Source organism: Nanorana parkeri, unplaced genomic scaffold, assembly GCF_000935625.1.
Source record: "Nanorana parkeri isolate BGI_ZX_2015 unplaced genomic scaffold, ASM93562v1 scaffold19, whole genome shotgun sequence".
NCBI classification, from domain to species: domain Eukaryota; kingdom Metazoa; phylum Chordata; class Amphibia; order Anura; family Dicroglossidae; genus Nanorana; species Nanorana parkeri.
Genome location: NW_017306287.1, coordinates 936,996 through 960,665, shown reverse-complemented (window position 1 = coordinate 960,665; position 23,670 = coordinate 936,996). Strand labels below are relative to the sequence as shown.

At 46.1% G+C, this 23,670-nt stretch overlaps 2 protein-coding genes across 2 annotated transcripts; one reads left to right on the top strand and one right to left on the bottom strand.

The window, feature by feature from the left end:
- Window positions 1–157: 157 nt before the first annotated feature.
- Window positions 158–19,029, bottom strand: E4F1 (E4F transcription factor 1). The gene is made up of 13 exons (XM_018561678.1): window positions 18,808–19,029; window positions 13,016–13,161; window positions 12,734–12,830; window positions 11,768–11,970; window positions 11,563–11,683; window positions 9,761–9,913; window positions 8,753–8,889; window positions 6,568–6,670; window positions 4,993–5,210; window positions 4,048–4,246; window positions 2,124–2,263; window positions 1,355–1,435; window positions 158–595 (listed from the first exon to the last, which is right to left on the bottom strand). The coding sequence occupies exons 1-13, from the start codon at window positions 18,911–18,913 to the stop codon at window positions 209–211; spliced, it is 2,091 nt and encodes a 696-aa protein (XP_018417180.1). The 5' UTR covers window positions 18,914–19,029; the 3' UTR covers window positions 158–208.
- Window positions 19,030–19,951: 922 nt separating this feature from the next.
- On the top strand, window positions 19,952–22,792 carry PGP (phosphoglycolate phosphatase). Its single transcript, XM_018561745.1, is given in 3 exon segments — window positions 19,952–20,077; window positions 20,080–20,281; window positions 22,311–22,792. Coding segments are annotated over 3 exon segments (654 nt in total). The 3' UTR covers window positions 22,637–22,792.
- Window positions 22,793–23,670: the final 878 nt, after the last annotated feature.

Here is a 23,670-nt window from a genome sequence, read left to right as displayed (position 1 = left end):
TGTTTTTGCCAGCCTGAGATAGTTCACAGTCGCAGTCCTGCACCAGTAGTTTAGAGGAGAGAGGAAGAACCCTGTAGTCTCTAAATCATGCCGGACATTCTCAGTCACAGCACCATCTAGTGGCTGAAGTTGTATACTATCCCTTGCTGGTCACACCAGACAAGTCAACAGTATTTTGCTTCCAGTTTCTTTGCGGCATTCAAAGCAGCTACACAATCACAGTCTGAACCTCCACTTCCTCTTCCTGTATTGTGGTAATAACAAATTCTCCTATGTCTTCCTCCATTTCCACATCCTCTTGTGTCACCACTTCCTCTGGCACCGCCACCTCCTCAGGTATTACCACTTCCTCCGGCACCACCATTTCCTCCCCAGCAGTGACCTCGCTGGTTATTACTGTCCCGTCTCCAACAACCGAGGCCAGGGTCAGGGCTACTTGCTCAGTAAGAGATTCAGGGGTGGCTATGGTGATAGTGTCTGTAGTGGGGATCTCCTCTATACAGGGCTCAGTGCTGTCATCCAGTGTTACATTCTGTACGATGATCTGGTGGCCAGGACTGGCCGTGTTCACTATCTTAACTTCAAGTTTACACGTGTACAAGCTCCAAAAGGATGGCAAAGTTACTGCCCCGGGTAAGTATGGCACATTTTAGAACAAATCCCCACATTGAAGACTTATAATATACTTCATTTTAACTGTAGATGGTACATACTGGAAGAAAAAAATCCAGCCCCTATTAAAATACTTTTAGGAATTGTACCATCAACACCCTCTCTGGAAAAGCATTCCACATCAGGCACACAGCTAAATACATATAGGGAAGCGGTTAGATCTGCCAAAAAGGATTTGCATTTCTCTGCATTTAGTTAGGAGATTTGCACAGTTCTACCAAACAGCACAGTCCTATCTGGCAGGGCAGGAGACCTTGCTTTCCTCTGCTGCAGTTCAGTAACACTTACAGGTCTTGTCCCTCCCCTAGACTGTGACTGGACCGTGAAAGGAGAAGAGGCAGACTGATGAGCTCATCTGTCACTCTGCTCTCTCCTCCTAAATATGCAGCACAACTGATTGGCTCCTCTCTTTCCCAGTCTGAGCTCTGCTATAGAGGGGAAGTCATTAGTACACTTACTGTACACTGTGTATGTAAAGGCAAATACATTTAATGATGCATTAGTGTAATAATGAATACAGAGCTGCATTGGTCTCTTATATCTGCCTGGAGTTCAGCTTTAAGTGTGCACAAGTGCTTTAGGATAGAGGAAAGAAAAAAAAAAAAGTCAAATGAAACCATGTCCCTTAGGCTGGTAACGATAAATTGGTTGGTTAAATCATTCATAATTTTCAATGTAAAATGTGCATACTACTCACCTCATGTGATCCTGTGCTCTGCAGTAGCTCAGCAGCTTCACTGGTCTCAAAATCTTCAGAGGATGCCTATGTGTATCAAAACAAAAGGACAGAAATGCAGTTAGTGTGGCCTTAAAATAAAAAAGGAAACCCTTGCTACATTGCCACCCGACAGACAGAAGATAACCTTGGTTCCCAAGTACATCCGCACTTCCCCACTGCCTCCTCTGTTCAACAATCACTGCCTGTCCATGACGGATGAAAGGGAACCCTGGTTCTTTAGAACATCCATAGACTTTCCCCACTGCCTTTTCTGTACAACAGTCACTCCCTCCCCCTACGATAGATGGAAGGGAACCTTGGTTCCCAAGTACATCCACACTTTCCCCACTGTCTCCTCTGTTCAACAATCAATCACTGCATACCCATCTAATAACTTCTTCAAATGACATTCAAAGTGATGAATAACCAATTGTTCTTCCAAGAGCTGTGAGATTGGCTTTAATCAATAATGGCCATTGTACAGTAAAGTTAAAAATGAACCCTTCTTTAGTAGTGTAGCATTATGCATAGTTTCCCATAAATCTATCGCTACCGAAAAAGTGAAGCTGGTGCTTTTTAGCTATAAAGCTATTGGGCAATCCTAGCTACTGCTTCTGCATATTCCATATCTGTGAAAACGCTAAACTCCATCACAGGCCATCCAATAATAATTCCCCAACCATCATAAATGGCCTGCCACTGTGCCCAGGCCTATATGACAGGAAAAAGTTACCTCAATAATATATTCCTGAGTGTCAGCAACCACTGAAGAGAACTCTACCAGCACTGTGTGGGGCTCCTCGCAGAGGATGTCCTCAGCCACGGACGTATTGCCGCAACCCGCCAAGTTTTGCAGATGTGCTGCACAACCACCTGAAGTAGGAAAAAGAAAACAGACAATATCAATGGCATAAAACAAGTTAATAATATTTTTTTTTTTTTTTAAAGGTGAGAAAAGTATTAGGTTGTAAGTGGCGTTCAGCCTGTGGTTTCTGATGTACCAGAGTGCAGCCATATTAGAGGATCAGAGGAATGACCACTGTGTTCAGGGAAGGTTTCAGTGTACTTTGTGGAGTTCCTACTTGCTGTAAGCTTTATGTCACCGCACAGCTTCTCTACACTCACCTCAAAGTTCATCAAGCATTCCCTATTCTTAAAAGGACAGCTTTGCTTTTTCATATATACATTTATTTATGAAAACTTGACAAAATGAACAACTCCATCCTCTACATACTTCTACAAGATCGGAACCTCCTTCCCCACCCCTCTTCACCTAACCTACGCTAACACCCCTCCACACCAGCTTCCTATTTACCCTATAAACAACACATCATCCTGTGCAATGTTTTCTTCTCCTTGGGCAAAAATGCTCTTCTTGCAAGCCTAAGCTGTGCACAGATACCCTATAGATAGGGCAATCCTGAATGCTGGAGCTCCTTCCTACCCAACACACGTTTATGAGATGTCAGAGCGCAGTCGATGCCAAAGAGGATTTTTGCTTCAGGAGAAGAAAACATTGCACAAGAATCTGCCCCGGTACAGAGTTAGCAAGCAGCCAGAGTGGGGATGTTCTTGTGGGTTAGTTCAGAGGTTGGATGATTTTGGTATCAAAGTACAGCAGAACTAAAGCAAAAAAATTAAAAAGATAAGTTCTCCTTTGTAAAGTCCTTATGGTTAAATCAGTCCTAGATAAGGGGCTGGGCAGGAGTGCCCTTTTGTAAAGAGTAGGCAGGGACATGCCAAGAGCCTGATCCCCCCATCGCTGTCTGCGACGAGCTCCAGGATTGAAAAGAAGCAACAGACATGGATGCAGATGTCATCTACCCCAGTCTGTCAGCAAACCAGGGTAGAAATGGAGGACTGATTTACCAGCTGTTGGTCCCCGGTGTTAGCACTCCCCCTCTGCATGGTGTGGCTGTGTACCAAGCGCTCTATCCCTTGTAGAATGGGAGTCATTTACCACTTGCTTTTACTACTAAATGAAGTCTAGTATTGTGCCAGATCAATGCACTTTTCTCTCCTCTTATCTTTCAAGCATGGAATTACAGTTGCCTTTACAGCACTGAAATCATTGGTTGTGAAGATGTGCTCTACACCTCCTTAGGTAATATCAGGCAGGGGGGAAGCAGTAGAGATGGCATGAGGGAGTTTAGAAGGCAGCCACCCATCTAAAAATCTTACATCTAACATCACTGATTATGCTAAAACAAGACCAAAATTTACTGTGGAAAAAGACAACTCTGAAAATCAGACAATTTTTGCAAAAGTACAGGTGGTACCTCGGTACACGAACGCTTCTGTTCGCAAACAATTTGGTTCGCGAACAGGAAGTTCGGCAAAATTTTGCTTCCAGTCACAAACTCCGCATCGGGTCAGGAACAAAACTGCAGCCATCTTCCCTGCTCTGACACGTGGGCGTGGCTTCCTCTAGTCGAGATTGCGGTATGATCAAGTTTGATCCGGTTCACGACCAGAATTGTGGAACGAATTAAGTTTGTGAACCAAGGTACCGCTGTATATTAGAGCCTGTCATAAAATACACCAAAGAGACCAATTAATTATACTTCAGAGGTCACACGTCTTTAAAATTGCGTCTGCATTGATGTCCTGTAGAGACGCACTCAGCCCAGGCTGCTGTCAGCAATGAGCCAATTTACCTTTGGTTTTGATATGGCGATTTAGTGTTCCGTGCTCTGCAAACGCTCTGCCGCACTTGTGGCACTTATAAGGCTTCTCTCCTGTGTGGTGCCTTATGTGCCGCACCAGGGAACCCTTCTCCCGGAAGCTGTTAGGGCAGTATGGGCAAACAAAGGGCCTGTCTGCGAAGTGGGTGCGGTAATGAACTTGCTGAGCATTCTTCATAAAAGGAGAGAGAGAGGCGTGTCAGGCAAAACAGACATCTACAAAACCAAACTCAAAAGGTTCATCCTTTCCCATTAGTTACAGATAAGCTACACATTCTTCAATATCTAATATAGACTTAAAGCTGAACTCCAGGCAGGTATAACGCGGCTCTGTTTATCATTCACATACCATTAAATGTATTTGTGTACGTTGGGAATGCAAGCAGTACAAGTACCTGAATTTGACCTGGCATCAGCCTCTTGCAGTCCCTAAACAGCAGAGCCCAGCTTGGGAGAGAAAGAAAGAAGCAGCCAGTCAACTGTGCTGCAGTGCGCATGTGCCGATAGGAGAAGAGAGCAGAGTGGGAGAGCTGAGCTCATCAGTTTGCTGCTTCACCTTAGGTGTCCACCAACATGCTGGGAGAGGGACAAGAGCTGTAAGTGTTACTGAACTACAGAAGAGGAACAATCTGGTCTCCTGCTCTGCCAGACAGGGCTTTGCAAGTCTCAGGACTGGATGGACAGAAACAAATGACGTGGCAGGAAAAACAGCTCCAGCATATCTTTTGTCTATTAGCCATTCAGCTGGAGTTCAGCTTTAATTTTCTTCTCCACCCAAAGTCCAACCCGCCTATTTCCCAGTCCCACAGACAAAATGGCTGCTGGAATCACTCTAACCTGTTTGTAACAGCCAACTAGCACACAGTGCAGCTTACAGCAGCTCTGGCAAAAGCACCGTTAACTCGGCCCGACACTCACCTTTGTTTTATACCTCTTCCCACACTTGGAGCAGGGGAACGGCCTGTCATCAGAGTGCACTCTCATGTGACCTTTGACATGAGCGACCGTCTTGTACGTCTTGCCGCACTCGCCACACTTGTATTTACGGTTATTGCCGTGAGATTCCCGATGCTTCCTGAGCAGGTGAGCCTTCAAGAACTCCCGGCCGCACTGATCGCAGCGGTACAGTTTACAACCTGCCCAAAGAATTGATAATGACATCTTAGCATTGTTTGGAACATTGTGATCACTAGGACTAATGCTCAAAGCAATCAAAATTAGGGATGTTCAGATACCAGCGCCGATACTTGGCATTTTCATGAGAACTACCGGGGTTGCATTGGTTGCAGCTGGGACCTGGCTCTGGCAATCCACCACTGTCCTGAAATCATTAGTCTGTATTGTTTTAGAAAAACTGTCACATGACAATAAGCAAAAATGTATCAGTACTCGTATCTGTCAGTACTTGGGCAAGTGTCAGTACTTGAAAAAATGGTATCGATGCATCCCTAATATATACATCAAATGATACAATAAAATAGGGATGCAAATATACCAGGAGCCCTGTATGCTCCTTAAAAATGACAGCTGCCTCCTAACTTTTGTATTTTTCCTCTAGTCTAGGAGCTGGAAAAGTATCTATACTTGTACCGAGTACAGTACTTGGTATTTGAACATCCCTAGCTCAGACACAACTTCTAACATTTCACCTAGCATTGTCACTCATCCAGATTTTATCTTAAGCCAGGCTACCACTGGACATGCTGACGAAGCCAAGCCTATCACACCCCACAGATGTAACCTCGGAAACTACTCCAAAGACTGCCATGGAGCTTGCTGCACTACCTAGCCCCACCGTTCTGCAGTTATGTCTGAAAGCTGGAGCAAAGAGAATAATATGTGACTGCAGATTTTGTCAAACACCTTCCCTAAAAAAACAAACCTATCACAAAAAAACTGACTTGGGATGGAAGGAGGAGTCTATTTATTTAATGTGGTTGATGTGTTTCCTGTTGCAGGCAGGCGGAGCCTATATCTCGATGGCTGTCCTGGAAGATGACTGGGGAAAATATGTTTGTTTTTTTAAAAATACATAAGGGAGGAGTAGTACCTGCCAAAGAATTTGTATTTGTCCATCCAGTAATGTGATTTACACACACAGCTTAGCAACACAGATCAGCCCTATATGACAGGCAATGTCCCTCCTCTGGCCAGTGAAGAAGCAGGAGATTGAGGAGCTTTTCTGTGCCGTCCTATTAGCATGCTCCTTGTCAGTGCACATGAGCACTGCAGTATAGCTGATTGGATTTACTGCGCTGCTTCTCCCTTTCCTAGTCTAAGTGCTGCTCTACACAGTGGATTGCAAGAGGCTGACGCCTCAAATTCAGGTACGTACGTGCACACACTTTAATTATAACATTTATTTATATATAGATATCTATATATAGACGGATTAATACACAGCTGCATTCAGTTGTGTCTTATACCTTCCTCGAGTTCAGCTTTAAATTACAGTTAGATAGATGTGAGAGACATCTCAGGAGGGTATGTTACCTTCATGGCCCTTCAAGTGCACTTTCAAGGAGTTGCTTGTCTTGCAGATTTCACCACACTGAGGACACACCAATTCTTCCGTGTTGGCTAGTATGATTTCTGTCTATTAAAATGATACAGTTAGAAGTCAGTAATGATGTAGGTCCTCTACACCAGAGATCGACAAATCCCAGGAGCAGAGCAAAGACTGAAGTAGATGTAAACCAAATCCTTAAAGTCCATTTGTGGTAATGAAGAGGTGCAGTGATGATGTATAGGCGTGCACATTTTCATGACTCGCATTGCTGGCTTTCTTCATTTTTTTAATGAAAGTTTTATTAGGCCTGAAGCCTCAAAATTCAAAATGTTTTCCACAGGAAATTGTCAGCCACCAGGGTGTTAGACTGTAATCAGCTGCCCCCCTCCCTGTCACTCATTGTAACGTGATCAGTAAACACTAGCTCTGCCTTTACACACAATACACTGTCCAGGGAAAGGGGGGGGCTGGTGGGGGATATTTTCACATTGCTTACACAGCACAGAGGCAGAAATTTGCATGTGAATATGAAGCGGAAAGCTAACAAAAATTTAAGTTTCTGTTTTCATATTCATCAAATGATATGCCTGCTTCATGCAGAATTGGTGTGCATTGCTGACATATGTTTGTTTTTTTTTAAATACCTCTGCGAAAGGTGGAAATGGGCTTTAAAATCTCATATAATCTTTAACATGTTCATTAGGTTTCAACAGTAGTACACAGCCGTCCCAATACACACAGCGTAGGCATGAGCTACCACTGAAAGCCAGTCCAGAGCAATGATGCGCAGTTGATAGAGCGGGCGCATGCAGACAGGAAGTGGCTGAAAGAGGCTTGAGAAGATGAGCAGCACTGAATTGCAAAAGGATGGGGAAAAAAATTTGGTTAGGGCTTAGATCTTCTTTAAATGCTGCAACCTTCTGAGTTTCTTCAGCCATTACAGTCTGTAGTTCGTAGATGGGATTGGCTGGGCAGCACCAACTGGACTGGCTAGGATGCCATCTCTTCTCTTAGCCAGTTTTTCAGACTTGACTGACTGGCATCTGAATGCTACATTAAAATGTCACCATACATTTGGCATTTTAAGGGAGAAGGATAAGATCATCATCCTTGTAATTTACCAGTATATCCCCCATGTTGCTCTCTAGTATTTAAATACTCTTTTAAATAGTCTGCTACACTAAAATGGGAACTTTTAAACTCTCGGTGCTCTAAAAATAGTTTCCCCTTTATAACAATAGACAGTGGAGACCATTTATAAAAGGTCATAAATCTCACAAACTTGCCTTCTACTATGAAATATGTTTGCAGTATACAGAAAAGGTGGCGTTCACACTTATGCAAAAACACAAAAAATCCCCAGCTTCACCTGCCAGCCAGCCTGCAACCAAACAAATTGCCCTGTCAACAGTATGCGTTAAAAATCAGAGGTTTTAGTTGCACAAACTTTTGGCCAAAAATATGTAGAAGCCACACTGCCGCGCCAAGTCACCTCTGCAAAGTGTGGTCCTAACTCTATGTATACGAGTCTCCAAGTGTGAGCATATTAATGCAGTCGATAATTTGCATGCAGGTGTCCCTGGAGGTAGCCAACTCCTCCTAATAAGGTGCTGGTTGTGGGGACGCACTGGGGGCCCAGCTTGCATTCTAGATTGCTGGGCCCCCAGTGCGTCCCAGCACCTTATTAGGAGGAGTTGGCTACCTCCAGGGACACCTGCATGCAAATTATCGACTGCATTAATATGCTCACACTTGGAGACTCGTATACATAGAGTTAGGACCACACTTTGCAGAGGATCCTTGGCGCGGCGGTGTGGCTTCTACATATTTTTGGCCAAAAGTTTGTGCAACTAAAACCTCTGATTTTAACACATACTGTTGACAGGGCAATTTGTTTGGTTGCAGGCTGGCTGGCAGGTTTAGGCTGGGGATTTTTTGTGTTTTTGTATTGTTGTAAGCCTTCCCAATGTGCTCCCTGCCAAAAAGGCTGGTTATAGATTCATGCAGGTACCATTTTTTCTAGTTTGGCGTTCACACTTAGTCTACACTACAGAAATCTCCCCCATTCAGACATTGTTTTCATCTGCAAACATACATTTAAACTTGCTGAATCTTTGTGCAATTTTACAAGGATTAGAACCGGCACCTTGCTGCGAATGCCATACTCACCCGAGGTTTGACGGCCACTGCTTGCACCTGGACCTCGTGCAGTAGATTGCCCTTCTCATCTGCCATAAATCGCACCACTGGAGAGCCATTGACCTCATCTGTCCCGGTCTGGGAAGAAGTGTCTGTAGAAGCAAGGTCTGGATAAAGCATAAGTATTGGAAACTTGGTAAGAAACGGATATTGATTTAGGTCCATGCCCTACTGGATCATAGTCACCGGGATCTGAGAAGAAATGGTTTGCAGAATTTGCAAGCCCCCGTAGACAAAAACATCTTTCAATTTCCCGAGCAAGTTGTATTCACAAAACACAGGTTCGCATTAAGGACTCATCAGCAAATGTCTGCCCAGTGGCGTAACAAGGGGGGTGCGGCCCGCACCCCAGCGACACTATTGGAGGGGTAAACAGTCATTTTCAGTCACAGTCACCACTGACGGTCATTTTGGTGTCACCCCCTCTGATAAGTCGGGCACTCGGTCATGGACCGAAAGCACCACAGTTGCAGGAGAGAGGAGGGGACACGGCGGCATATCTTATCCCACCGGGTGAACGTCCCCTCCTCACTCTTCCGGTGTCCATTACCAAGATGGCCGCCTGCAGGTATCACAAAAATGGCCGCGCATGCACAGTGACATCAGACCGGGGTGTCACCTGGTATCCGCTCCGGATAACACCTGGCCTTGGGACGTCCCTGTCTCTTCCTATTATTCACAAGCCACTGTACTTTAAATAAAGCGCCCGATGCAGGGGTAGCCAAAAACTCGGCCCGCTAGCTGTGAGGGAAAGCACAAATACCATCATGCATCAGTCTCTGTGGCTCTCAAAGTCCTGCGATGCTTTATGGGACTTGCAGTTCCACAACAGCTGGAAGGACAAAGTTTGGCTACCCTGGTCTAACGGATAGCATAGAACTATGAACTGCAAACAAGCTACTAAACGATATGAAGCATCTTCAACCTTCTTCCACCAGAGTCTAACCACATACACACTGATGTGTTCTGTGTACCTACCCGACGAGTTCTCATCCCGGCTGTTCATATAGGTTTTCTCCATGTTGATCATCAACTTCTCAGTGCAGGGAGTGAGGGACCTCATGTGCCGTGATAATGCCCCAGATTCTCTGAAACTCTTGCCACACTTTGAGCAGACGTACGGTCGCTCATCTGCAAAAAAGGTAAACAATGCAAATAGGAAGATATCCCGACAACTACAGTTCTCTACTCTGCTGAACAGTAAACTCGTACCCCAGACAAACATATATGACTCCATACAGCAACCCTTTTGCCACATCCCCTCTCAAATGTATACTTACCTGTATCCAGCGGCCTCAGCCACCAGTGTTTGTGTACATCCAGTTCTAAAAAAGTCTTCTGTACAGTAACTCCCCAAAGATTTCTATGGAGCTGCATCCTGAGGCCAGAGGTGGCCCCATAGGAGTTTGAGGATCTACCGTGCAATTGCAGCTACACATAGACTTTTCAAACAGGTTGTGAACACCAGAAGGTATGGCCGACTGATCAAAGTACACATCTGGGTGGGGGGCGCTAGATTAGGTCAGGAAGCCTTTGCTCTAAAGGAGAACTATGAGGTGAGTGCTTTTCACTCACCTCATAGTTGTAGCTCAGTAGATCGGGAGGTGAGCGAACAGATATCGGCGTTCGCTCACCTCTCGTTCCTGTCACGGCTCTATGCCGTGACAGAGGGGCTGGATTCCCCCCTCCGCCAGCGCTGACTGGTGGAACGGACGGGGGAGCGGTGGGTACAGCTGACTCTGCCTCTAGATAGGCGAGCCAGCTGTCAGTCACGATGCTGGGCGGATCCCGGCATAATTGTCGGGATCCGCTTCAGCTGCGGCGTCTCAGTATACCGTGAGCAGCAGCTCGCGGTGTACTGCGGCGTCTCAGCATACTGCGAGCTACAGCTCGCGGTATACTGAGCCTAGGGTGACGGGAGGACGCTAGTTTGTGTCCTCCCGTTATCCTAAGGAGAACTATGGGGAAAAGCCTTATCCCCATAGTTCTTCTTTAAGCAACGCAGATTAAATTAAAATAAAAGTACAACATTCTGAAATGAGCAACTGCTGAAATAACTAAAATCAGGAAGCATCTGATTAAAGACTATTCTAATTTACAGATTTCTAACCACAAAAAGATTCAAAATCCTCAGAAAAGAGAATGGAATATACAGGTAATCAAAGAACAGCCTCTCAGCACTAGTAAACGTCAGTGGGTTCATTTTATCTTCATTTACCACAATTTTCAATTTAGCAATATTGTAGAAAACCCATTAAATTAGTATTAAAGGCAGGGCATTTTTTTACCCTAATGCATTCTCTGCATTAAGGTAAATGCCCAGTACCTTTCTGTGTCCTCCTCCCCCCCCCCATAGGTTCCTTCTGCCACCAATCAACCTGTTGGACGGAGAAGAGGGACTTGGATTGCCGCAGGGCTGTGTGCATCTATGGATGCACACGGTGACTGCGGGCACGGCCGGGAACACGCACGCTGGGTTGCCTCCACAGCAGCTGCTTAGCTGTGCTTTCTAAAAGGTGTTTTCTAAAAGGAAAACACCTTTTAGAAAGCACAGTAATACACTATATGGTCAAAAGTGTGTGTGGGCACCCTACATGAGCTTCTTGGACATCCCATCCCAAAACTATGAGCATTAATAAGAGGCTAATAAGAAGAGAGTTGCACTAAAGAGAGTCTACACTGAACGGACATGCGGATACTAGAAAGAGATCACGGTGTTGAGATATTTTCCTTTTGCTAATGCTGCCCCTTTATACAATTTAGAACAAGTGCTCCCTTACCTGTGTGCCGTCGGTGGTGTCTAATTAGAGAGCCCTTTGTCCTGAAGGCGTCTCCGCACATTCTACAAACAAAGTCTTTTCTATTGGTGTGGATGAGCATGTGTGCTTTCAGAATGTTAGCCTAGGAAGAAAAGATTAAAGTCAACAAAACGTAAAGTACGCAATGCACAATCCTGACAAGCAGAGCTACAGAATGTCAACGTACGGTCTTAAATGTCTTCTCACACAGTTGGCACACATAACGCCCTTTCTCGTCCACCACCATTTTCATCACCGGGGTCTCCTCTTGTGAAGGGGCCTCCTCCGAGCTACCATGCCAATCCAATTCATATTCCTGGGTATCGCTTCTCTGCTCATCCTCAACAGTCTCCTCGGTGGGGATAGCTTCTTTTAACTCTTCAGAGGCTGCTGGGTAACAGAAGAAACCTCACTTGAAACTAGGGATGCACCGATACTAGTATCGGTGCCGATACAGAGTATTTGGGCGAGTACCCGTACTCGCCCAAATGCTCCGATACCTTTCCAGATACTGGAACTTCTGGTCAGAGGGAGATTTCCTCTGATGCATGCACAGGATGTCTGAATGAGAGCGCTGGGCAGTCTGCACATGCGCAGTAGCAGGCTGAGGGCTGATCACATGGGCGCTGTACACACAGAAGAAGTGGGCAGATCCGGGAGAGCGGTGTCTGCCCAGCTGGCCGAGGGACTGGTACGGTAATGACTGCTGTTAAAAGGATCTATGTGAGGGGAATGATTTGTCTGCAGGGTGGGGGTCGTGTCACCATATTGTCAGATCTGTTTGGCCGGCCTCAATGCCGATTGGCTGGGAAGCCGGCTTCCCGGCCAATTGGCATCGAGCCGGCCAAACAGAATGGAGTCAACTTCCCGGGCAATCTAGAAGCCGGGCGGTGGGTAATGACACGCCGCCTGGCTCCCTGATTGCCGGGGAAGCCGGCTCTATGCTACCGGAAGTACAGGCATCGGTATCCAGTATCGGCGAGTACCGAAATATAAATAAATCGGTACTCGGTACTGTAAAACTGGTGTATCCATACTTAAAACACACAAGGAAGGGCAAGCACCATGAGGCCAATAGGATGGGCACATACAAACATTTTACTATTAGAAAGAATCACAAGGTGAGAGCATTTTGCAGGATCTTCAGCATTACCTTCACCGTCTGCAGTGATGATCTCCTCTGATAACGATGAGGCCTCCACAACAACATGGGTAATGCTCACCGGATCTTCCACACAAGGAACCACCTGCTGCGACACAGAATTATAAGAGGAGATAATATTAGGAAAAATCTATCAAAATGTAATCCTTACTCGCATATACCAAACTGAACAAAAAAAAAAATTCTAAGAATTACTACACACACAAAATCTGGTTATCAGTCATCTGGCCAGTATTCAATCTACTTCTGTGGGGGAGAAGAGAAGACTTGTACCTCCTGGGTGCTGAGGACTGGTATGGAAGGCTCCAGGGACGGCTCCACCACCTTCTGACACACCTTTTGTACCTTGTGCTGGACAAACTCTTCCAGGCTCGTGAATTCCGTTTGACAGCGGCCACATTTATGCACGTCGTCTTCATCTGCAACAAAGGAGCTGATGTTTTATTCTTTTTAGTGCGGCACGTTATACCAATCTGCTGGCTGCACATTTGAATAGCAATGCATACATATGGTCTATACTAGGAGGCGCACTGGAATGAAAATTTCAAAACCAAAAATGTTTTTTATTCTAACTTTTTCCAAAAAAATGTTAACATGTTATTTTTTATAAACTTTTTCATTTTTTTTATATTCATTATATTCATTTTTATTAAAGATTTTTATTTTTTACTTTACTTCTAGGGGCTCCGGCGAAATATTAGGGGTCTAAACAGGCCCCTGATATTTCCCTTTTAAAATAGAAAAAAAAAAAAAAGAGATTGAGGGCTCAATCTCTTTTTCTGCATCCCCTGTTATAAATGAACAGGAATCCTCTATACTGAGTGTTCCCGTTTATTTATAACTTGAGGACAGAGTATGTTTACTATAACCACAATCATGAATGGACAGGAGGTGATGTACACTATTGCTGGGATTTGTTGTGCTCCTCTATAGCTGGTGATACTCTGCATTGCGCTGTATAATGTACTATTGCTGGGATTTGTAGTCCTCTATAGCCGATGCCATTCTGCATTCATTGCTGTATAATTTTAAACTTTCCATTTCACTATATTGCACACCACACTTTTTTTTTAACTTCCATCGCTCCAAGCTTGCTCCTGTGATGGACTACAATCTCAATACAAACTAGTAGTCCATCACTGGAGTCATTTTTTAAAATGTATTTTATTGTTTATCCGATTAATCGAACTTAATAATCGGCTAACTAATCGATTTTGAAAATAATCGTTAGCTGCAGCTCTAGAATACAGTAAACATTCTCTGTCCTTAATTATTTACAAACACTCAGCAATCACTGATCACTGAGTGTTTGTACCTCGCTCTTCATCCTGACAGCCGTCACAGGACGCTGAGCGAGCGGTGAGCTCAGCCTCCTGTGACAGCGATGGCTGTCTCCGCCGCTCTCTGATCTGTGACAGGAGGCTGAGCGGTGCCGGCCACTCGCAGCGCTCTCCTGCCACAACGCTCAGCATGCTAAACAACGTGGATGAGGTCATCTCCACTGCCGGCTATAGTATTCTGACAGCTGGTGCCCATAGCTGTCAGAATAAATGAATAACACCTGCAGCTGATTGGATGCAATCCCTGCACGTCTGATAAATTACCACCTAGCTCCTTCAACAAATGCAGATTGAACACATTTCTTTTTTTGAGCCGGGTGGTGCCAGCAGGGCCACCCACAGATGCCATTTTGCCTGATTTTCTTTCCAATGCCACAACAGTGTCACTAACTTCAGATCCCGATTTGGGGTTTCTTGTTTTGCCTTTGTAGACTGAACTGGATCATACAGTAAATTGTATATAAACACAAATAATTTTCCCATAACCGATACTTTGTACAACAACACAAACTGTTGTGAACATGTATTTGTTGTAACTGTTTATTGCAACAAAGGGCATTTTCAGGATGAAGTCAGCAAAGACTTGTGCTCTCATGTTAGGAAAACTATAGCAGTCGCCGAAAAGAATCCTCACCAATGAAACCACAAAGGATACAATTCTAAATAATAACAATCATTTACAAAGCCATCCACAACTCTGCCCCCGGCTATATCTCCAACCTCATCTCAAAGTATCACTCTAACCGTCCCCTCCGCTCTTCCCAAGGCCTCCTGCTTTCCAGCTCCCTCGTCAACTCCTCCCATGTTCACCTCCAGGACTTCACTAGAGTCTCCCCCATCCTCTGGAACTCTTTACCCCAACCTGTCCGTCTATCTCCCACTATGACTGCCTTTAGACGATCCTTTAAGACTCATCTCTTCAGGGAAGCTTATCCCACCTCAAACTAACCGCTCAACCATCACGTTCTCAAACAATTCATCCCCACACAGCTACCTCCTCATTTATCACTTGCCCCTCCTTCTAGATTGTAAACCCTCACGGGCAGGGTCCTCCTTACCATTTATTCTTGAATTGTATTGTAATTATATCTTCCCTATGTTGTAAAGCGCTGCGCAAACTGTTGGCACTATATAAATCCTGTATAATAATAATAACACAACTCACTCCTAATGTGACAAGCCGATGGTATGTGCTGCCTCCAATTAACAGAAGGGTTGTGAGCCAAGCCAGGGCACAGCAATCTTATGCCAACGGATTCTCCGGGTTCATTGCTTTCCATTATAAGAGGAAAGCTCATTTTTATTGTACATCTGTCAGGGTGGGAGCTGTACAATTCCCCAGCCCCGGTCTCAATGGAGCTGTCAGTCTAGCACTACACACAAAGGGAGGTTGTGATTGAGCTTATCAGTAGATGGCGAGAAGAATAATGAATCCCCTGACTGGTCTGTAAGGAGGGTGTTATCAGCAGGCAGCACCTGGATCTATTCTTCATACCACTGACAGGAAAGGTTGCCAGCACAGGGTGCAGATAAACCGGTCTTCCTGTGCAAGGGGAAATAGATTTCTTTTATATTTGTCCAATATCATCCAGAGACATTAGTACATAAAATAAGATTGTAAAAACAAGGTACTGTTACGCTTTAGTGAGATCAGTAGTGCCACACAACCCCAGTACAGAGAAGAACTTGACCAGCCTAAAGTCAGGTATACATACATTTTCTTTGTTCAACCTGCCAGATGAACAAATAAACTATCACATCATGCTTCCGAGAGCTGATTGAGGAATCTTCTGCTGTTTCGGATATTTGGATGGTGGCCGCTGTCAAAATAGCCAAACAGAGCTAGCAGCCAATCAACTGTAGGCTCTGTTCAGGTATTCTGACAGCGGCCAGCATCAGAATACCTGAAACAGCAGAAGATTCCCCAATCAGCTCTCAGAAGCATGATGTGATAGATTGTTGTTTGGCCGAGAATTTACCAATATGCTCCTGCAATCAGCTGATTGAGGGATGCCTGTTGGAAGGGTGCTGAGAGTGGCACCCACGCATCAAATATCGGACAGCTCATCAAGAACCAGCTGAAATTTGATGTGCGTATAGCCTACCTAACTGACCAGCAGAAGAGCGTTTGGGAGAAGGAATGTTCCACCCTTCTATAAAAGAAAATCTAACCAAGTTTAATGCATTCTTATATCTATCCTCTGAATCAAACAACATTACATATACTAATGTAATTGTACATAATGTAATGATCATTCCAACAATCATGCCCTTATTAGGAAATATTACAGCAGAAAGATAGCATTCAAAACCTACATCCTTTATACTCTTATTGGGGGGCTGGGGGTACGTCTCATAGCCTGGAGGGAGCCTCCTTGAGCAAGGATCAGACAAGTATAGAGCTTTTCCCAGGTACCCTACACCTAAATGAGCATTGAACCCTTGCAGTGCTGAGGCAGCCCATCTGCAAGTGGAGTTTTTTGTTTTCCCCAGAATTAAACGTTAAAAAAGAACTCCGGGCAAAACCTCTAATAACCCTTACAGGTGCCCCCGAAACATCCCCCCTTCCCGCAGGCAAGGGTTAACTGCTAGTTTTTGTCTAGATTCTAGAAAAAAAAAAATTCACCCGAACTGCTGAGCTGGCGCCTTACTTCTCCAATCACTGAAGCCTGCGCTACAGCACTGGAATGTTCCTCGGCCTCCTCACATCTATACACTGTGTACAGAACAGGATGATTTACATGACCTTAGACCGTTGCAGAGGAGGGGGAAGAGAGGCTCCAGGGACAGGTCTAGGAGCAAGCCAGCTTCGGGTGAGTACAACTTTTTTTTTATCACTACCTAGACAAAACAAAGCAGGTGGGGGGGCAGGGGTAGCCCCACTTTATGGGTTAATAAAAGTTTTGTCTGGAGTTCTTCTTTAACTTAGCTGAATGATCCTAGGACTGTAATCATTGGCCATTCAGACAATAGTTTAGCGCAAGGTTGGACAATCCCAGGAGCCAGGTCGCCGATGCTCCTCAAATGACAGCTGGCGCCCAACGTTTGAGTTTTTTTTTCTAATTCTTATCAATAGAGCCGACTCCTAAAAAAAAAAAAAATCCTGCCGGCTCCTGGATTGGTTAGACTTGCTCCTGAATTCCGTAATAGATTTGTCACCCCCAGCGTTTAGCAAGACCATGCCCAGCGATCACACTATGTGCTAGTAAAGAATATTATTTCAATCCCAGGTTGGTAAACAAGCATTGTGAGGACTGGAATACATAATGACCCTCAGGGGGCGGCTCTGTATGCAATCTGCCAAGAGTGACTACAGAGAGGAAACCTCAATGGGGACGTTGTCCCCATCTACACCCACAATGCCGGGAATCACTGCCACCCATTGCCACGCCTCATCTGGCATAGAGGAAAATCATTTCCATTTTCTCCAAAGCCTGGCATAAAATATATCACTGGAGGGGGGGGAATTTTACAACGTTGGAATCTACGTGTGGAATATTTGGCTCTTCGCAGGTTCCGAGGTCATTATGCTTTGTTGTTGTAAAACCGCACACACCCCAAAAGTCTAATTTCTTCTATTAGTCTGGCCAAGGCCGCCCCTCAGGTACAATGCATCGGCCGAGAATCCCTGGGCAGCAATCTAAGACACTGGGAACAATGTATGAACAGGAAGAAAGCCATGAACACAAAGTTCCACAAAGAGAAAAGGATTTGGGGAATTAATGACCAAAGTAAGAACGTGGAAAAGGAATTGTCGCCCGTGGCACTGCTCTGCCATGCGTTCTGGTGCAGGCAGGAGGCGTGGTTGACGTGCCATTGACTTGAATGGCACCACCACAACCCCTCCCGCTCAGGTGATCGCCTGCCACAGTGATCATGAGCCTGTCCTACCTGTGTTCTATCGAAATGTCCAACTTGTCGAGATCTCCAACTGCCATCAGTGCACCTGCGCCGCCACTCAAGTGCAATATCAAGTTCTCCAGTTTGCGTCAGTGCGCCTGCGCGGGCACCCAAAGGCAATTGGAGAGGTCGACGAGGATGGTAAAAATGCCATGGCTGGCGCATGCGCACTAACGTCAGTTTGTCGAAATCTCCAAAGGACGTAACAAGTTGGAAAACTCGGCAGTACACCGGCTGCCAACTCTAAGGCCCCATTCAGCTTGAGTGTAGCGGGAACGTGCATTGCTGTCATGCTTTGTGTTGAGCAACGAGAAGCGCTTCTTATTGGTCCGCACGGTCAGGTGACCACGATGACCAATGAGTGCTTGCAATTGGCGAGCAAAATTCCAAATCCCTGCGCTATGGATCAGCATAGCGTACGGATAGTACACCCATACCGGCGGGGGAAGAGCGATCGCCAAAAGTAGGGAGCGCACGGGGGGTGGTTTGGGGAGAGAGGGGAGGCCAGATCTGAGCGGGCAATTCCATTTTCCCAGTGAAAATGTACCCATTCACAGTGAATGTACCCTTTAATATATGGAGTGCAATGCCTCCTATATATCAGCTGATGCTGGTATTATTACAAATAATAAAGTTTATTTTATAAAAATGATTTTGATGAAATTTGCGGCTACGAATTTAAGGTTAAAAAAAAAAAGTGATAATAATAATAAAGTGAAGTTGGTGATGGAGAGCTGTCATAACAAACACACAACACTGGGCGCGCCGCCCACATGTGCAGCTTCAATAAGGTCCCCCGTGCCCGGGTGTCAGGGCCACGCTCACCTTCCTCCCTGTAGTGGCAGATGAGGGCCGCCGCGGGCTCGGCTAGGCTGAGCGGACTGCTGGGAGCTGCCTCCTCCGTCTCCCCCACCCCCGGCTCCGAGCTCATCCCAGCCAGGGCTCACTTCTCCTCCTCTGTCGTAACGAAACGAGCGCACAGCGGCTGAGGCACAGCGCAAAATGGCGGTTTTTACGACCGTGTCGTCATAACAACGGGGGCGAACGGCTGCCCGTAGAGTGAGGTGAGCGGTGGCACGCAGGAGACGCCCTGGAAGACGTGGCGGCCATTTTTGATATGGGCAGAAGAGCCTATAGATGGCAGAAGTCACTTTCTGTGTGTACAAGGTGCTGCTCCTTTGCTCAGTGGAACGTTCTCTGATGAAAGCTGCTAGCTGAACTCCAAGGACCAAAACATTTCAGCTTAACTCTGTGATAAGCTGATATTGTCTAAATCAGAGGTGGGCAAACTCCAGCCCTCTAGTTGCTGTGAAACTACAAATCCCATGAGGCATTGCAAGATTCTCACAGCCACAGGCATGACTCCTAGAGGCAGATGCATCAAGGGATTTGTAGTCTCACCACAGCTGGAGGGCCGGAGTTTGCCCCCCACCTGGTCTAAATACAAGAGCCATGTGGATTCTTGAATCTTGTTGTGCTTTATGTATTTATTCCAGATGCAGTAATTTATCATGAATCATTTTCTGCAATTTGCATCTGTGCAGGATCCTCCTGTAATAAAGACCAGCCACTGCTGCGCTCTCTCTCCTTGTGCTGTGTGATTGGTCAGAGGTCTTGTATCCCATGCGCATGGGTCCTAAGGGTTGTCATCTTAATTCTTACTTTCTCTAGTAATCACTGTCCTGGAACAAGCACTCGGGATGGAAGTTCAGAGTTCACTGGCTTTATGCTTATTTCAGCCTCAGATGAGAGACTACTAAGAGAGAGGCCAATATCAATAATGGCCGCGCCCATGTTTCTTCACTTACAGCCGGTTGCCAAGGGCAACCTATCAAGTTAGCTCGGCCCATCTACAGCAGAGCACGCTAGTGTCACGCCTGAACCAATCAGCTACGGCTGTCAGACGTCCCGCATCCAATGGGCGTGCGGGAAAGAAGGCGCACGAGGACACGCTGTCCTCACTGGAATGATGGCCGCCTCCAAGTGCAGCCGCCTGAGTGGGGACCTCTCCCGCAGCTTCCTTGCCTCGGTGGACACCGTGCTCTTCGACTGCGACGGCGTGCTGTGGCGGGGAGACGAGGCAGTCCCGGGGGCCCCGGAGCTGGTACCGGCGGGATGAAGGACTGGGCGGCACTGAGCCCGGACCCCGAGGTCAAGGCCGTGGTAGTCGGGTTCGACGAGCACTTCAATTACATGAAGCTGACCCGGGCTCTCCGTTACCTGCAGGACCCCGACTGCCTGTTCATCGCCACCAACACGGACACCAGGCTTCCCCTGGAGGGGGGCCGAACCATCCCGGGTACATAGGCCTCTTCATTGCTACGGTTGGCCGGGGATAACATGCTGGGCCCATGGGTGGAGGTCATCTCTATGGTCATAGGTACCTGTATACCGGCCATAGGTTGTAGAAGGAGGTCACAGGTGCTGACAGGTCGTCAGCACCCCTGTGGCGGCCATGTGGTTGGAGTACCCAGAGGAAACCCACAAGCAGAGGGAGATCATGCAAACTCCATGCAGATAATGACCCATTAACCCCCCCACTGCTGCAAGGCAGAAGTCCTGTCTGGCATTGTACTATTGGCTGACATGGAGAATACACAGTACAGTTGTCTCCCAGAATTTCATTGTAGGTGATCTCATGTGCTTTGGGTGTGTGGAGGACCCAGCACATGACTATACAAGGTGATTCCAGCGCAAGGAAGCTGGTGACTGCCAAGTCATAATCAGGAAAGGTCAGCTCTGCAAAGTCACTATGACAGGGGAAGTGGTTTTATTTCTGTCCTCACAGCCTTCCCTCAGAGGTAATGGGTCACACGAGTCTTATTTGTTCAGTAGCTAGGCATTAGCCAACGCCATGTTACCAAACGTCCTCATTTGCAACACAGTTGGTATCCGTTTGAACAATAGGCAGGTTGCAGAGGATGCAATTTGTACTTCTAGCATGCAGGGCCGGGGTCTGTGGACTAATCGTGTGGGCAATATGTCATTACTCAATTACTTTATAAAGTGATCTCATAAAAGTTTTTTTTTTGTTTGTTTTTTTTTTAAATGCACTTTTCCAAATCCTAAGCGTCCTATGCTTTATAAAAGGCACAAAGATTAAAACCGTAAAAAAATTACTGCATTGGAAAGTAAGATTATGATACCCTTAGGGATATTCTAGTGCTGCTAGATCAGGGGTGGGCAACTTCGGTACTCCAGCTGTTGTGGAACTACAGGTCCCATGAGGCATTGCAAGACTGGCAGTTACAGGCAAGACTCCCAGAGGCACAATCGTCGTTTTCGCACGTGGGTGCACCCAACGCATATTTGCGTGTGTATGTCGAGGGTGGGGAACTTTAAAAAAAAAAACACAAATTGTAATACTTAACTTTATTGCTATCACATGGGGGGCTAAGAAGCTCCCTATGTGATAGCCAATTTACATGACAGGTCCTCTTTATGGAGACATCAGGGGTCTCCAAGACTCCTAATGTCACCTAAGGACCCCCAGAGAAGCTGATGAAGCAGAGATCTACTTCACCAGCTTCTGAAGCTGGAGAGTGACAGTATTCCCCCCCACTTTCTAGTTTAAAAGCTCCTCCAGTCTTTCTACCATTTTCCCTCCCAGGAATGCTGCACCTTTCCCATTAAGATGCAGCCCGTCTCGGAAGTGATTTAATATGCATCACTTCCTGCATTCAGGGACGGAGAGTAGGTCAGAGAGAGATCGTGTATTGATCTCCTGTGACAGAGCAGCCACACCGGGCACAGCGGATCTTGGGACCAGCAACGGCAGAGACAGCGGGGGAGGAGGGGGTAAAACTGCAGCAAATACAAGCGATCGGGCGTCTCCAGACGCCCAGTCGCTTGAATGTAAACCGCCATTCAAGAAGCTCCTGGCCGGCTGTTTAATTCCACCGGCCGTGAAGCTACTCATCCGGCTCCGGCATCCTCTCGTCACAGACGAGAGGATGTGAATTTTCAAGCCCTGCTTATTGGGGTATGAAAGTTAATTTTTGTTTGATTAGAAAGATTATGGACATTGCATCGTTATCACTGAAAGATAATCCCAAATTTGCTTTGTCACCAGTACAGGAATAGGTGAGAAATCTTCCAAAGTGGATACTGACCACCAGGGATTTCCCTCTTTGGAGGGATTCCCTCTCACTTCCTGTTGTAGCGATTGGACAGGAAGTAAAGGAAAATTTCCCCCAAAGGAATACAGAGGGGAAAAAGACGCCAACAGGGTTTATAATCCTCCTTTTACGCTATGCAAAAGTACAAGTTTAGTCTTCATTTCTGCTTCAAGAGCCTTTTGTGTGATTTTTCTTGTGTCGTCTTTTTAGGAACCGGTTGTCTGGTAAGAGCGGTGGAGATTGCCGCTCATCGCAAAGCCCACATTATTGGAAAGCCCAGCTCGTTCCTCTACGACTGCGTGGTGAAAGAATGTGGCCTGGATCCCTCCAGGACTGTCATGGTGGGAGATCGCCTGGACACGGACATTCAGATGGGTTCTACATGTGGCATCCGCACACTCCTGACCCTCACAGGCTTCTCCAGTCTGGAAGATGCGAAGGCCTACCAAAACAACGGCTCGCTCTCCATGGTCCCCGACTTCTATGTAGACTCGGTCGCTGACCTGCTACCGGCACTGACTGAGAATGCTCATTGACGTGATTTTGCACAGGAGAAGCGGAGACACAAAAATAACCAAATTTTATCTAATTTATGCAACGAATGGGGTTTCTGACCTGCACTGCCCGTCCCCCAGTTCAATCGTTCTCTGGATTGTGGGCAATACAAACACAGGGCTTGTCCCAGGGTCCGATTGAATGGTTTTAGGAAGAGTTACCATTAAAAGCTAACCTCTTGTACAGATGATAGGCTAGAGGCAGGATAGGCGGAAACTAAATATATAACCTATTTTATTATGGAATATAGTAATTTATACAGAAACGGTTCTGTATTATCTTAAATTATTTTTCTTATGTTGGGAATATCCAATAATCATATACTGCTGAGCACTTATGTACTGTAATGCAGTACAGGCATTGCATGCAAGATCTGCATACACATTTATAAAACTGGACGTCTCCAGATGTGTATTTTGAGCACAGGACAAACCTATCCTAAAATATCTCCCAAGTCTGTGCCGTGTGTGGTTTTTGTTTACAAACGACCCCTAACCCCAGGGATGTCCAAACTCTGGCTCTCCAGCTGTGGTGAAACAAATCCGATGATGCATCTCTCTCCGGGAGTCATGTCTGTGGCTTTGAGAATCTTGCAAAGCCTCATGGGATTTGTAGTTCCACAGCTGGAGGGCCGCAGTTTAGACATCCCTGCCTTACCCCAAGAGGGCCGAGTGTATGTATCTCAACAGTACTGACTTCAGTTTTTTTTGTTTTTTGAAAGCCCGTGATACCTGCCGAAACAGGTCCCTCACAGTACTAGGTTGGGGGGATCTTCCGAAGAGAGACCCCCACAGGTGGGAGGAGACAGAGAACCCTATATGAGGGCACCGAATCTCCTCCCTATGTCAGGAATGGGCCCCGAAGGTACCCGCACCCTCAGCATCTGTGGGTCAAATTTCAATCAAAAAAAGCATGCCAATCGTGCATGTAGTGCTTAAATAAATCTAAAGTGCCAGTGCACCACGCTGACAGGCCTTAGGGGCCGGAGTGCAAAAATATTGCCCCAGACTAGTCA